This window comes from Schistocerca nitens, chromosome 3 (assembly GCF_023898315.1).
Source record: "Schistocerca nitens isolate TAMUIC-IGC-003100 chromosome 3, iqSchNite1.1, whole genome shotgun sequence".
In the NCBI taxonomy this organism is placed as follows: Eukaryota; Metazoa; Arthropoda; class Insecta; order Orthoptera; family Acrididae; genus Schistocerca; species Schistocerca nitens.
Genome location: NC_064616.1, coordinates 948,424,918 through 948,440,740, shown reverse-complemented (window position 1 = coordinate 948,440,740; position 15,823 = coordinate 948,424,918). Strand labels below are relative to the sequence as shown.

The window sequence follows — 15,823 nt, the reverse complement described above, 5'->3', positions numbered from 1 at the left end:
TTCCACCTCCTTCTATTCATAAAGTCCACTGCTAGTCCACCACTTTCCCTGTCAGCATCTGTTTGTTCAATTTATGAAATCTTAGTCCTGAATAGGTGGGCAATCTCCCATTTTATCCATTCTTAGAAATCTTGTTCCAAGTTTGAGAACCTTATTTTATCCACTACTGGCTTGCTGGCCCTATCATAGCTGGATTTGCCATTGGAGTTTTCCCTCTAACCTTTTTCTTCTGTGGGAGGTATTTTATTTCCCCTCCTATCTTTCAATGTTCCACTGCCTGGGGTCACTTATCAGGTGCTTTGAATCAAGATTGCAGCCCGTCATTGTATAATGATTTTTTCCCCATTAACTTGCTTTTGAGCTGTTTAAGGTGCAGCTTTAGGTATTTGGAATGTGAAGTGGCAGTAAATACCAATCATCTGAAGATGAGGCCTCATTGGCTTAAAATCTAGATAAGGAAGCATTGCAATATTAGTTGTGAAAGCCCCTTGGCTTAAAATCTAGATAATGGAAAGCATTGCAATATTAGTTGTGAAAGCCCCTGCTGCAGTTTGATAGCTCAAAGAACCAGCATATGTGACTGTCGTGCATATAGTGATCTGCGGCATTGTGCAGCAAAAACATCCTCTTACACAGGTTTTTGTGGTATTTCATCTTGACAGCCTCCCATAACCTCATAATATTTTCCTGTGATTGTTTGCTCTTCACAAACATAATCTGTTAGCCCAATGATTGTTGGGTTTTAGCCTTTTTTGGTGATGGTAAATCCACATGTATCCACTGATTACTTTGCTCCTTTGTTTCAGGATCATAGTGATGCACTCAGCACTTGTTTATGGCAATTTGGAAGCTGAAGAAATCACTTGCACTGGTCCAACACAGCTGCAACATATTCGCTGCTGCCTTGAATGAGTGTGAACAGGAACAGAACCCAGTGAACTGTGACCTTTGTCAGTTCCAAATGTTTTGCAAGATGTTGAACACTGATGTGTTACTGATTTTCACTTTTTTCACTGTCAACTCAATTTTGATATGCCAGTCGTTGAGCACCAGGTCTTCTCCTTCTCTTGCAGTTCCTGGTTCTTCATTTAGAGATGGTCTGCCACTTCATTTTTCATCATTCAGATTAGTTGGACCACACTGGAGGCATCTACATCACCTAACCAGTGTTATATGATATTGCATTGTTGCTATAGACTTCTACCAATTTGGCATTGGTTGTTGCAACTTTGTTGTCCTTCAAATCAAGAAAAAGAGTTACCTGCTATACTCCACTTTATCAATGGGCTGCACCATTTTGATTTAGCTCCTCTAACAGTGTACTGTGGTACTGTGGCATGGGGATTTCAGTGTATACCAGAACTGCAGGAATATATCTGCAAACAAGCAAACAATTTATTACATAACTTTATTTTTCAAGGTGATAATTAAGACTTTATGATTACCCCTCATAAATGGCTGGCAACTGTTGGTATACCTGAAGTTTCTAATGTCACTTTTCATTATTGTTTTTTCTTGTTGACTTGTATTTCATTTACCAGTGAGTAAGCTGCATATTTCCTATGTCAAAAACATTGCAATAATGATTAGTTGGGCTGCAAACTGCTTTGCTGTTGTTCATAACTTTCATAATCAGATGTCTGAACTCAGTATTTCTGTATAACAAATGCCCTTTTAGTAACATACTACACAATTGTGAGAGTTTCTGAGAAAATGGAAAGTGTCCAAAAGGACCGAGTGAATGACAGCAAAAACCATACATAAATCCAAAATGACAAGCCAAAAGGAATCCAAAATATGAAAGCAAAGTACTAAAAAACCACAATAGCAAACAGAAAAATAATCAAAAGCGAGTGAGTAACTGTGTGGTAATAGTAACTGTGGCAACTGAAAAGCTTCAGATACATCAACACGATTGGATCAGGAAAGTGCACACACCATCCTCCTAACTTACTTCTGCCAGACGGTCTTGCAAGTCAAGGGAAATCCATTCCTGCTGTGGTGCAGCCATGCAACCAAAAAATTCTTGACAGTCGACACTGGTACACTCATCTCAGTACTGATGCCAGAGTCTAGTAACAATACCAGTGCTCTTTCACCTAACATCACTAAAAGTTCACTATCAACTGTTCCTATTGCATTAATATTTATTATTCTTAAATATCTAATGTTTCAGCAATTTTTTTTCCATTTAAATACATGGAACCCTATGGAAGAAATAATATTCACAATAAAAGTTAGTGGATCATTCAAAACAATTTTTCAAGCTTCTTACAAAGATCATTTGGTCATTCCAACTGCTTAGTCCATATGAACTGATTTATCTCTCAGCATTACAAATTATTTGCATAGATGTGGAAGTTTAAACATTTTTTTAATATCTTTAGTGTAAAGGCATTTAAACATCCTAATGCTTTTGGGATGAACAGCCAAGCAGATACAGACAATATATGAAGAGTATATCTGAAAATGGATGTTTCAGCATGGTAGATAAATTTGCTGTAAGAGAAAAGGAGTGATTATTAATACAATTTAAATGATTTAATCCTGAGTGTACTAGTCAGAGAATGATTTGAAAAAGCAAAAAGTTAACTGATCAAACTGATAGAACATCTTGTCTTCTGTAACACTATTGCACAGCATAGCACAGAAATGTACTGCATACGATAAAGTTCACAGCCTAAGTCGTTTCTCAGCCCATGAAGAATGATATTTTCAGTTAGATTCGTGGACCGTAATATCAGTTTATCATATTTCACATTTAACTATGCAGAATGTTGCTAAAAGTAGACTGAACGAGATACATAACATCCCCCCCCCTCCCCCTCTCCCCCTCCCCATCTTCTCAGATAGTTACTATGAGCTTTTGACTATGAGATTTGATGCAGGAAAACTTGCTTCCATCAAGTAAATGTCACTGATTCTTAATTGTATCAAATGTGGTGATTTTTGATTACATGTGTCACTAGTAGTTGTTATGTTAAAGCAGATTACGCTCCACCACGACCACCTTTGCCTGGAGGGGAAGTTCCACCACCAAGACCGCCTCCACCTGAGACAGATGATGAAGATGATATGTTTTCACATGCTCCTCTACCTAATCAACCTATTATGGTAAGTATAGTTATGGTGTTATCACTCTCATACCTTCACTGACATAAATTATCAATGTTATATTCAGTTAAATGTGAAAACTCTTTCGTGCATGTGTTACATGCACTGATAACTTTGAAAATTGCAGCTCCCAGGGTGAATCAAATGAATACAAACTCTGAGGTTGTATGGTTTAGTGTATAAGCAATAGACTATTAAGATGGGATATGCCCTCTCTTGAATGGTCATACAAAACTGTGTCAGTAAATAACCTGCAGAAAGTAAGTGTCAGTATATCTTAATGGCATCAGAGAGAATTAAATCAGCGTGTGAGTTGAGTGTAAATTGGGAATTACGTTGGGTCTCCAGGAACGAGTTTGTGATGTCTTGACGTGTCGGCCTGAGCAGAGAATCTTATTACAATATGTAATGCATATGTGAAACAAGTGAATAATAGAGGCTCATACAGAGTGATGAGTGGGCACTCAATCGCACAATATGACTATGATGTGGGATTGTCTGCAGGACCATATGACTTCGTATTGCCACTATGCTATCTTTTGCACATTTAATGTGTCTGCTCCACTGAACATAAACCATAAATGGGAATTCAGGTGGTGCCTCTCTGGAATGCTCAGTTTCTGGACCAGTCCCACAAACTTCAAAGTGACACACTACGTTGATGAGTGATTTAGCAAATAAACATTAAGTGTTACGGTTTGAGGTACCATTGGATATGACAAAATTGTTAAGGCTTTTGTGGCCACTTGTTGGCAAACTGTCTATTTGCTTTTGTCTCGGGTTCTTCGGCTGATGTTCGTCTGATGATTTTACTGACGTTTCACTAGCACGAGTGGCTGTCATTGTCAAAGCTTCACCCTCCGCTGCCGGTGGTGAACTGGAGCCGAGCTCGCGGCCACAAACTTTAAGTACCTGGCACGCCAACATCCGAGGGCTTCTCCACAGTCATTTCCGGTGCAGTTCTCCTCTTGCTACCTGCGATGATCATTCGCTGCAGTATGGGAAGCCAGGATCCATTTACCTTAAGGCTTTCCTCTTTCTTGTTGAAGCTGTTCCTGCGTTTGTGTATTTCTATAGCTTCTCTAAACAAGCGGTTGTGGTAGTGTTGAGGAGTAATGGATACTCCACAAATTATATTAGAAGTGTAACAGAGCCAATGTTGGGTACAGCCTTTCTGCCATACATTCCCAGAGTGAAGGGCAGAATCGGCCGTATTTTGCACAAACACGGCGTAAAGACAATTTTCAAACCGACAAGGAAGATCAAAGACTGTTTTAGATCGGCAAAGGATAAAAGGGACCCACTTGCAATGTCGGGAATATACTGCTTACCCTGCACATGTGGAAAAGTTTATGTCAGAATGACTGGAAGATCAAAGAACATTGCAGGTTGTGGCAGGTGGAGAAATCAGCCATGGCAGAGCACGCCTTGTGTGAGACCAACCATGTAATAAAATTCACCGACACGGAAGTTCTGGCTGCAGAGAAGCATTATCACACCCGCTTGTTTAGAGAATCTGTAGAAATACACAAACATGGGAACAGCTTCAACAAGAAAGGGGAAAGCCTTAAGGTACACGGATCCTGGCTTCCCATACTGCAGCAAACAACCGTCACAGGTAGCAAGAGGAGAACCACATCGGAATTGACTGCGGAGAAGCCCTCAGACGTTGGTGCGCCAGGTACATATAGTCTGTGTGGCCACAAGCTCGGCTCCAGTTCACCACCGGCAATGGAGGGTGAAGCTTTGACAATACCAGCCACTCATGCTAGCGAAACGTCAGTAAAATCATAAGGCGAACGTCAGCTGAAGAACCCGAGACAGAAGCAAATAGACAGTTTGTCATTGGCTATGACTTAGTTTCAACTCAAATATATTTGAAGTATATTTGAACAGTAACTGCCTCATCTATGAAGAAGTTTTGGAGCCCAATTTCCCTCCTACAGGCAACTCCATATTCCCCAGTACCACGGCACAGTGCCCAACCACAAGCACTGAGGAATATATGAGTATTCTACTAATTCACACATCAGCCTTATGTGCCTCTCTTAATATGTGACTGGTTAACAACTCGGTAATTGTTGTACAGCAAGCACTATTGACGCTTTATGGATGGAGCGCATCCACGCCCACACTCTGACATTTAGGGTCCCTTATTATACAAAATAATGATTTCACACCAAACTGAATTCTTGAAATCAGATAATATTTACAGTTGTGTGATTCTGTTAATTTGTGTGTTATCATTTACCTAATCTTTCATATCAAGTCCAATTGGAGTCACATTTATCTTTCTAATCACTGCAACTTTAGTGTGTTTTATGCACCCAATCTTATATACTAACCACAGCATACAATCTCAGTTTTATTACTGCAATGAGTTAAAGTCAGAAATTGTGTACGTTGTTATAGGGTATGCTGTGCCAGCAGTGCTCCATAGGATGAGGATGACCCCAGACCTGCAAACACCCTCTCACCTGTCAGCTCACTCATGGGCAAGCATAGCTATTGCAGGTTACCCGTCATGTTCTAGCCACTTGGCCAACTATGCTGGTGTGCACTCGACCAGAGCAGCACAATTATGTAAATTACACGTTGGCTGCCCAACTGTCCGCATGGCAGTTGTTGATCCATCATTGACCCCCCTGTGCCTGTGGGCATCCAGCTGCCCAAATGCAGGCAGTTGAGCTTGAACAGCGTGGTATAGGGCTAAATGCATAGTCAAGACAGAGGACTCTATTTCATCATGCAGTATTGTTGTCAGGCAAGATAGCGAACCATTCTAGGACATTAAATGGAAGAGAGACTATTTCATTGACTCGTGAAGTTAGTGATTTGGAAATAACTAATCAGAGACTTCTTCCACTAAAATAGTAATTATCAGCAGATCCATGCAGCTGATACTGTGCTGCCTTCCACAATAATTAAAGACATTGGACTCTCATTCAGAAGACCAGGCTTCGAATTCATGTCTTGCCATCCAGATTCAGGTTTTCAATGTTTTTCTAAATTACTTAAGGCAGGTGCTCAGAGATGGTTCTTTTCAAAAGACCATGGCCAATTTCCTTCATCCTTTTTCAGCCTAAACTTGCACTCTTGTCTCTAATGACTCCATCTTCAATAGGATACCCTTTCTTCCTAAATTTTGCACAACCATCAGTGATGTATTGTAAAATATTTTGATCTCTGGAACATGAAATAATATTCTCAACTTACTTTATACTTCTTTGAAACAGAATTGCAAACTGCTGAAGGAACAGAGAGGAGAGCACTGATCATAAAGCTAAAATTTTTAGGTCCAGTGCGCCGGCCACTGTGGCTGAGCGGTTCTAGGCGCTTCAGTCCAGAACCGTGCTGTTGCTACAGTTGCAGGTTCGAATCCTGCCTCGGGCATGGATGTGTGTGATGTCCTTAGGTTAGTTAGGTTTAGGTAGTTCTAAGTCTAGGAGACTGATGACTTCAGATGTTAAGTCCCATAGTGCTTAGAGCCATTTGAACCATTTTAGGACCAGTGCAGCAAGAGAATGATGTGGAGAATAGCTACAGCAGATTTTAAAATTGCATCCTGGTTAGAAGATAAACAACATTTAAGAATACTCAAGGAATAAATTCTAGTATGAATAGTTGTCCTGAAATGATGGAAGATAGATAGCAAGATGGTAGACACACATAAGGATAATTTAAAATATTACCTGCTTTGTGTTTTCTGTGTTATAGCCCAAATCAGACCAACAAGCTAAAGTCTCCAATAATCTTCCTGTTAATGATCAATCATTTGTGATTACAGATAATATTGTAGGATCTTTGTCAGTACATAGATCATCTCAAACCACTGAAACATACTAGTCAGCAACTATCAGAATAATAGTGTCATAGAAAGAACAGAAAGTATTTAATTCGAAGAAATATACACATTAAAAAAAGGTTTACATCACCACAGTTCCCAGAACTCCTGAAGATACACGTTGACTGTTTGACTGTGGACATTGTATCACAGACACAGTCCCTTTGACTGTTCAGAGATGTCACTAATCCTGCCCAAGGATGTAATCAACCATCACCTATTAGACGGGAAAGGGGCGGGGGGGGGGGGGGGGGGGGTGACAGCCGATCAGTTCCAGTCATTCCACCAAGAAAAGATACATGGCTTGTGTTGTCTGTAGTTCAACCATGCCTAGACGGTCAATACTATGGTTCGATCACGTCTGCATTGTCACTTTGTACCAGGAAGGGCTCTCAACAAGGGAAGTGACCAGGTGTCTCGGAGTGAACCAAAGCGATGTTGTTCAGACGTGGAGGAGATACATACAGAGATGCAGGAACTGTCGATGACATGCCTTGCTCAGGTCTCCCAAGGGCTACTGCTGCAATGAATGACCACTACCTATGAATTATGGCTCAGAGGAACCCTGACAGCAATGTCACCATGTTGAATAATGCTTTGTGCAGAATAGGCTGCATGATGTGCAACTTCACTCCTGGCGTCCATGGCAAGGTCCATCTTTGCAACCATGACATCATGCAGCGCAGTAGAGGTGGGCCCAACAACATGCTGAATGGACTGCTCAGGATTGGCATCACCGATGAGTGCCACATAAGACTTCAACCAGACAATCGTCGGAGAGGTGTTTAGAGGCAACCCAGTCAGGCTGAGCACCTTGGACACACTGTCCAGCGAGTGCAGCAAGGTGGAGGTTCCCCGCTGTTTTGGGTGGCGTTATGTGGGGCCAACGTACGATGCTGTTGGTCATGGAAGGTGCCGTAACAGCTGTATGATACGTAAATGCCATCCTCCAACTGATAGTGCAACCATATCAGCAGCATATTGGCGAGGCATTCATCTTCGTGGATGACAGTTCGCGCCCCCATCGTGCACATCTTGTGAATGACTTCCTTCAGGATAATGACATTGCTCAACTAGAGTGGTCAGCATGTTCTCCAGACATGAACCCTACCGAAGATGCCTGGGATAGTTTGAAAAGTGCTGTTTATGGATGACGTGACCCACCAACCACTCTGAGGGATCTATGCTGAATCGCTGTTGAGGAGTGGGACAATCTGGACCGACAGTGCCTTGATGAACTTGTGGATAGTATGTCATGATGAAGACAGGCATGCATCAATGCAAGAGGACGTGCTACTGGGTATTAGAGGTACCAGTGTGTACAGCAATCTGGACCGCCACCTCTGAAGGGGAGTGGTAGTTGTGTATGACTGTATAATTGTTAAGGTACATAAATAATGAGGTACTGGGTTTCCTCCCAAAATCCTCCTGTTCTCAGTCTCCGCTATCCCACTGCACCCAAACTCTCCACCCACTATCCCACTGCACCCACACTCTCCACCCAGCAGTCTTCCCTACCACTGCCTGTCACTCTCTCCACATCATCATCATCATCATCATCGTCATGTTCTGCACAAATTCAATGGATCCAGTGCCCATGTGTCGCATTCCTAGTTCGTGTACCTGCTGCGTCTCCCTCCCGCATTCCTATCCAACACCTGTTGCCTCCCTCCAGGGCACCAGCTACTCCTCACCAATCGCTCCTCTCACTTTCCACCTCTATATCCCTCTTCTCACCCCACCCGAATATAGTTGTGCAGGTATGTGTGTGTGTGTGTGTGTGTGTGTGTGTGTGTGTGTGTGCATGCGCGCGCGCGCGCTCATTAAAAGACTTGTCCGTAAACTAGCGAAGTTTTCGTACTTATTTGTGTGCCTGTCTACGACTCCATATGTCTATTGTTAGGTGAGTGATTTCTTTACTCCTAAATTATGTATATTCTAAGATTTGATTAGGAGGACGTCTGTAACTGAGCTTCAAGTAGAATCAGATAGTTCACCACTTCAGTTCTAAGTAGTTTTATTGGTTCAGTCACAACTGGTTTTGGCCAATTATAAGCTCATCTTCAGGTGTACAAGAATACAAAAGGGAAAAATGAAGAAGCTATAATAAGTTATTGTATAAGACTTAACACTTGTCTGTTATAATAATAGAAGGGATTCATTATCCAACTATAAATATTAGGTTGATACAGGTTAGTTAGAATGAAAACATAGGTGTTGCACCAGACAGCTGTAAATAACCTAAGGAATGTGAGCAGTCAAAGGAAGAAAAACGGAGAGAAATACTAAGAACACGTACCGAACAGCGTTAAATAACTTATACCTTGAGGGACACAATGTGAACATTAAGCTGTGGGCGGGTGATAGCCATGTGTAAAGCTGAGATAGGAAACAGCCACACACAAAAATAAGTAACAATCATATTACAAGGGAACATGAAGCCAACTAGTGGTGAGTAGTCACTAGATGGCATCACCTTCCCTTGTAATATGACAGTCACTATTTTTCGAACATGGCTGCCTTCTACCACTGTGTCATTCCATACCTCAGCTTTACATGCAACTATCACCTACCCACAGCCTAATGTTCAGTGTGCAGTGGCCACATGACTTAGGGTGTAAATTATCTTGCACTGTTCAGTGATGTAATCTCTTATTCTATTTTCTTTTTGCAGTCTTGAACACATGAAGTAGTTAATTTTCTGATTATACTATTTACATTCTGCCAGAACTTTCCTTAGCAAATGTTGTTATTGCAAGTTTTTGGACATTAAGAGTTTACCACATCTCAGATCATGAATCCAATATTCTTGCATATCTTGAACATGACACTCTGTACTTTAAAAAAAAAGAAATAAAGACATAGTTTATTTAAAAAGTAAACAACATTTTTCAAATGAGCACTGGGCTGTGAAAGTGATTATTATTTTCCAAAGATTGACTTAAATTATTCTGTAGCCACAGTGTTCACTAGATTAATCCCATAGTTTAGTTTTGTTCACAGAAATAAAGACTTTGTGGTCTCCAGAAGTCTGTGGCCATGAAACTCAGTGTTACAATTAAATAATGAAAATCAAATAGCACATATTTGATACTCTTCCTAAATAAAATTATTCACAACCTCACAGAATTTTTTTTAATCATTCTGTCTTTTGAATCCCACAGGTAGCAGCTCATGGACTACATCAAGAAGTCCGTCAGTGGTCAAGTAAAGACAATGACATTATTGCAGCTGCCAAGAAGATGGCAGTATTGATGGGGCGTCTTAGTAAATTGGTGCGTGGGGAAGGTGGCAGTGGCAGCAAGCGGGATCTTATAGCCTGTGCCAAATCAATAGCTGAAGCCAGTGAAGAAGTCACGCGCCTTGCCAAAGAGCTTGCCAGAGAATGCACTGACAAACGAATGCGCACTGTAAGATAGTATTTTTCTTTTTATTATTTTTATCATATCTTGTTATACTGGAAATGTAACTCTTCTAACTCATGCTAGATCTGTCCTTTGTATAAAATGGAAAATTCAGTTCATAAAATTTAAATCACAAAAGCGACAAAGTCTGGTCAGTTATTATCTTCAAGGGACGGGGGATGTAATTCCCATCACTTAGTGGTGGAAAGACATAATTGTTCACGGCACCCCTAGTTTTCAGAATAATAGCTTCATTTTTCAAGTATAAAAAGGAAATGTGTTGGTGAGGTTGGATTGGAAAAGGTGAGGGGGGGTTTCTGGTTATTCATCAACACAGACTAAGAGGAACTACCCACCATTATTGGCAAGAAACAGATGTTAAGATGAATGAAAAGGCATACAACAACATCGGTGAAAATGATCATATGTTAGCACACACTGTGCCACTTACTGTTTTGATATAATAGAAAGGACCAAGTAAAAAGTAAATTTAAAAGTGGAAATAATAATAAATAGAAAGAAACGAGAAAGAGGGGACGGGAGAAGTATGGTGGGGTCCACATACAGGCCATAGCGGCGGTGGTGTATGAATGAAGAATAAAAATGAAATAAGATTCCCTCAAACACCAATATAAGAGGATGATTGGGTTAGACTGTTGAATAGTAAGTCAAGGAAGGGTGAAAGGTGAGAATATATGTTTGGGATGACGTTGCCATATCTGGAGTTGAGGGGAAACAGGTGCTGTTTGGGGGGATGCATATTGTGTGTGTGTGGTGTGACAAGAACTCAGGTCTCTTGAGTCATACTGTGGTGAATACTCAATAACTGGGTACGAGGCTGACTGTCCTTTGGTTCCCATTCATTTGTTCTCACAGTTTTGTGGTCATCACGATATCAAAAACTGAACAGTAAATATGTATAATCTGATAAGCAAGAAGAGTAGTTTCCTGTCTCTAATGTTGTAAAATTTGCCAGTGGTGGGGCTTGATTTGGTGGTAATTGGTTGGTGCATTGGCCATGCTTTACAGTGGTAACAGTTGCAAGTTGCAAGGGTAGGAAGCTTGTTGTGGGTGTATAGGTGTGGGAATACCATATTATTTGGCAGATGGGATCATGCTGGTTCTGATAGCCATCACCCTGATTTGTGATTCGGTCTGATCTTAAAAAGTGAAGAAGTTGTGGGTAAGGATGAAGTTTGCTAGTGTGACAATGAAATTCAGTTTTCAAAGACATTCAAGTGCAGTGAAAGGCCATATGTATGTATATGTGACATGTTGATGTAAGGAAATTATTACATCTACGGTAATGAGATTTCAGGTGGAAGGAAGATGGAAATTATTTTGTAATCCTCCTGAAAGTGGTAATTATGTTTTATAGTGAACGGAATGCCATGTTCAGTAGGAATCTGCTAGTCTACCAAAGCTAAGATGTGTTCATAACATGTGTTCAGTTGGTGATTTGAAGTATGTAACAATGTGAAACCTAATGTGGTGGTGGTGGTGTCAAACCCCCGCCCCGTCCGAGATGGAAAGTACAGTTGCACGTATGAGATGAGGAAGGGTAATAAGTTAAATGGAAGCAGATTTGAAGTATTGTGAGGGTCCTAGGGTTTTAAGGATTTTCTGCAGCTCAGTCTGAATGGAAGGAGTGGGATCATGAGAAACAGTGTTTTGTATCAAAATGTCAGCTAGCTGACACAGCCAGTTTGCTGTATATTCATCAGTCAAGTACCTCAGTAGTGGAGCCTTTTTCCATAGGGAAAATGATAATAGAGCAGTCTGATTTCAGTTTACAAGTGGCATGGAATTCAGCTGGAGTAAGGTTTGAGATTTTGGAGAAAAATTTCCACAAGAAATGGGTGACTGTTGAAAGTGAGGAGTTCCTGGAGAGGATGTCTTTTGAGGGTCAGAAAGAGGATCATCCCTTTGGCATTGGCGCTGGAATGGTTTCGAGCAAATTTCAATGCTTCATGGGATTTAATGATCTGATGAAGCAAATTATTCATTCAGGCTCTAGTAAGTGAGAGAGATCTGTAACTAGGCCAGGCTGGTTAAATTTGCAGAATGAATTTTTTACTCTGCAGTGGTGTGTGTACGGATATCAAACTTCCTGGCTGATTAAAACTGTGTGTCAGTCCAGGACTCAAACCCGGAACCTTTGCTTTTTGCAGTCAAATGCTTTGCCGACTGAGCTTCCCAAGCATGACTTACAACCCTTCCTCACACCTTTGCTTCTACCAGTATTTCAACTCCTACCGTCAAAACTTCATCTGAGTTTTTCCTGGTGTAACTTGTTGGACTAACACTCCCGGGAGAAAGGATATTATGGAAACATGGCTTAGCCACACCCTATTGGATGTTTTCAGGATGAGTTTTTTACTCTGCAGCGAAAGGCAAAGGTCCCAGGTTTGAGTAACTGTCCAGGAACCAGTTTTAGTTTGGTTAAATTGGGTTATGGGATTGACAGATGGGTGTTTTGACGAAGTTCTTTCTAAACCAGAAGGGCATCTGTATTACAGGCTTGGAATTACATAGGAAGTGAGCAGTTGAGGTGTGATTGTAGCTCTGGTGAAGCTTGGGTGGGAGATGTCTTTGGATTGGGAAGTTAGTTGAAGAATCCAAACTGGGTTTGCCGTCTAGGAAGTCGGGAAGGAGTTGAGGACAGTTTTGTGGTTGGTGGTTGTGAGAGAGCGTTACTCTCTTGCATGGTATACAGGATGACTGACTGCAAATCGATGTCCCATTCGTATACATTGAGTGTGACTCAGAAGATCTGAGGACTCCTGCTGTTAGCCCAATCTCACTCCTTTCCTTTATTCATGTTTATTATAATTGTACATTATTTTATATTTATTAATTGTTTAATTAATCTCACTGTCTTCATATCCCAGGCTTTTGTTCATCTCTCTTCCTCTCTTACCCTTTATTTGTATTTGTTATTCTTTAATTGAATTATGAAATCTACATTTACTTCTCAGTCTGTATGTTTTGTCATCTCTGAACTGGTGTAGTACATACAAATGCATTATATTTTGACTACCTACAGTTCTGATGCCTCAGCCTTCATCTTTGCCTCCCCTCTTCTACAGCACAGGTGTTTATAAAATGGCAGGACATTAATGCCTGACCTCTCCCAATCAATTTCTCCCTCCTCCCTGAAGAAGGAACCCATCATTCTGAAAGGTAGGGTTGCTGTGGTATTTATCAGCAGTGCTCTGAGTGGAGCCTCAAGAACACATGCATTGACTGACTACATGTTCTGTCCCAATGTAAATAAGTTCATCCACAGTCTGTTTCTTTGTATAAATTATTAATATACTCAGCCAAGAAAAGAAATATTTTCTTTGGCCTCTTTTATGTTCAAGTCATTTTGATGTAGGTGTCTTTTTGTAACTCTCAAATGTGTCGGTAGTATATTAGGTAGACTTTTGTAAATTTTGAAGGAGAGTGGGCACACATTCCTCACACCAGAACAAGAAAAAGGCTCAGATAAATCATGTCCCAAAATTCTTCATTCTTTAGTTATTAATGCAATGATATTTTGTTTGAAAATGGTGTTTGAAATACTGTTATTTCTTTTATTAGCCACGTAGTCTCTAATTAATTTCACTATTCAGTTTAATTTCACTATTTCAACTGAATGTTTCCATCATGTTATGAAATTTATTGAAAGTTGGTAACTTCTTTTCTATGAAAGATTTGTTTACATCAAGCTTAGCCGGCCGCGGTGGTCTAGCGGTTCTAGGCGCTCAGTCCGGAACTGCGCAACTGCTACGGTCGCAGGTTCGAATCCTGCCTCGGGCATGGATGTGTGTGATGTCCTTAGGTTAGTTAGGTTTAAGTAGTTCTAAGTTCTAGGGGACTGATGACCGCAGATGTTAAGTCCCATAGTGCTCAGAGTCATTTGAACCATTTGAACATCAAGCTTAGTAAATCATTATAGTCCTAGTAATCAAGTGAAATGATATTTTTTAACTTTTTTGGTCATGTAATTAATCACAAAATCTAGATGATGATGATGATGATGATGATGATGATGCAAAAATGAGCCTGGGATTGATATTATAATTGTGGTAACTAGAAATGAAGCTAACAATTGAAGACAAAAATTTTGTCTTTGAAACGAAGTGGGTTTGAACACCATAGAAACTGCTGGGTGAAAATTTTTTTGTTCACAACTTTTCTGCAATAAAGAAAAGAAACAAACATAGATGTCAAACAGTATGAAACAAAAAATGAAATTTGAGGCACAAGTCATAGACACCATTAATCCTCAGTTTGAGAGTCTTGTTGAACTTTTCTCTTGGGAAACACATGTAAGTTATATCACAGTCTTGAAATATATTAATTATTTCTAATGTCAGGCTTTGTGTTTTCAGAACCTCCTTCAGGTGTGTGAACGTATTCCAACAATTGGGACACAGCTGAAAATACTTTCCACGGTGAAGGCAACAATGTTAGGTGCTCAAGGTATGACTCTGTCTGTTGTATAACTAAAATTCAAGTGGAAAATTTAGATCAGATGGTTAAGAAAGTGCAAGCAAAATGAAATACGTGTAAGTCATTCCATACAGCAAAAAGTTTGGTTTTTATTCTGTGCTGAAAAGATTGGAAAGGAAAGTAATACAGTGTGCTCCAAAAAGAATGCCAGGATTTTGAACAAATGCTACAGAAAAACTGTTCAAGATAATGAAACGATTTAAGTGTCAAATTAAAAATTTCATACCTCAATATGTGTTGGTGCAAGCTCCATTTGTTGCTCTGCAGAGATCAAGATGATACTTGATTTCACACCATGTGTGTTGTAGCATCTCTGGCATTAGTCATGATGGCTGTCGAAATTTGCTCCTGCATTTTCAAAATTTTTCTGCATCGACATTGTTCTTTACGTAGTCCAAGAAAAGTGGGTCGAAAGTAGTAAGATCAGGACATCTGTGTAACTTGGTCATAACGTAACCCACACCACACATTCACTTTTAGTGAATCATGGACGTGTTTGTGCACGTTAGGTTGTTCTGAACCCCATATCTGGCAATTGTGATGATTAATGTAACCATTTGATGGAAAGTTGCTTTATCGAAAACAGCATTTTTTTAAGAAAATTTGGATTTCCATCAATTTCATTAGTGTTAAAATAGCAAAGTTTGTATGCTTAGGCTAGTGGGTTGGTTTTCTCTTGTCTAATCTGAATTTTGTAGGCATGCAATCATAACCTTTTATGCATGACATTGAAGAGTATTGTTTAGGTATCTTTAACTGAGTACTTCATCAAGCAAGAGTTGTTTTCGGGCTTCTGATACAAGATTGCCAGATTTCTTCAACTTTGTCTTCAGTTATTCTCGGCCAGCATGATGAATATCCATTCAACGCACTCCCTGTATCTCGAAACTGGTTGAACTATCGATGGATAGCTTTGTCATCGGGTGCATTTTGTCCTGAATAAGTTTCACAAAAGCGACAC

At 40.2% G+C, this 15,823-nt stretch overlaps 1 protein-coding gene across 4 annotated transcripts in view; it reads left to right on the top strand.

Moving 5' to 3' along the window:
* The window catches only part of LOC126249027 (vinculin), a 286,160-nt gene that overhangs the window by 230,036 nt on the left and 40,301 nt on the right, over window positions 1-15,823 (top strand). For 2 of the 4 annotated variants that reach the window (XM_049950637.1, XM_049950634.1), the window contains 3 exons: window positions 2,990-3,114; window positions 10,123-10,368; window positions 14,742-14,832. In XM_049950637.1, coding sequence (XP_049806594.1) covers window positions 2,990-3,114; window positions 10,123-10,368; window positions 14,742-14,832 — 462 coding nt within the window. Of the gene's footprint in view, window positions 1-2,986; window positions 3,115-10,122; window positions 10,369-14,741; window positions 14,833-15,823 lie in introns of all 4 variants that reach the window. The other 2 variants (XM_049950636.1, XM_049950633.1) reach the window with 1 other exon arrangement.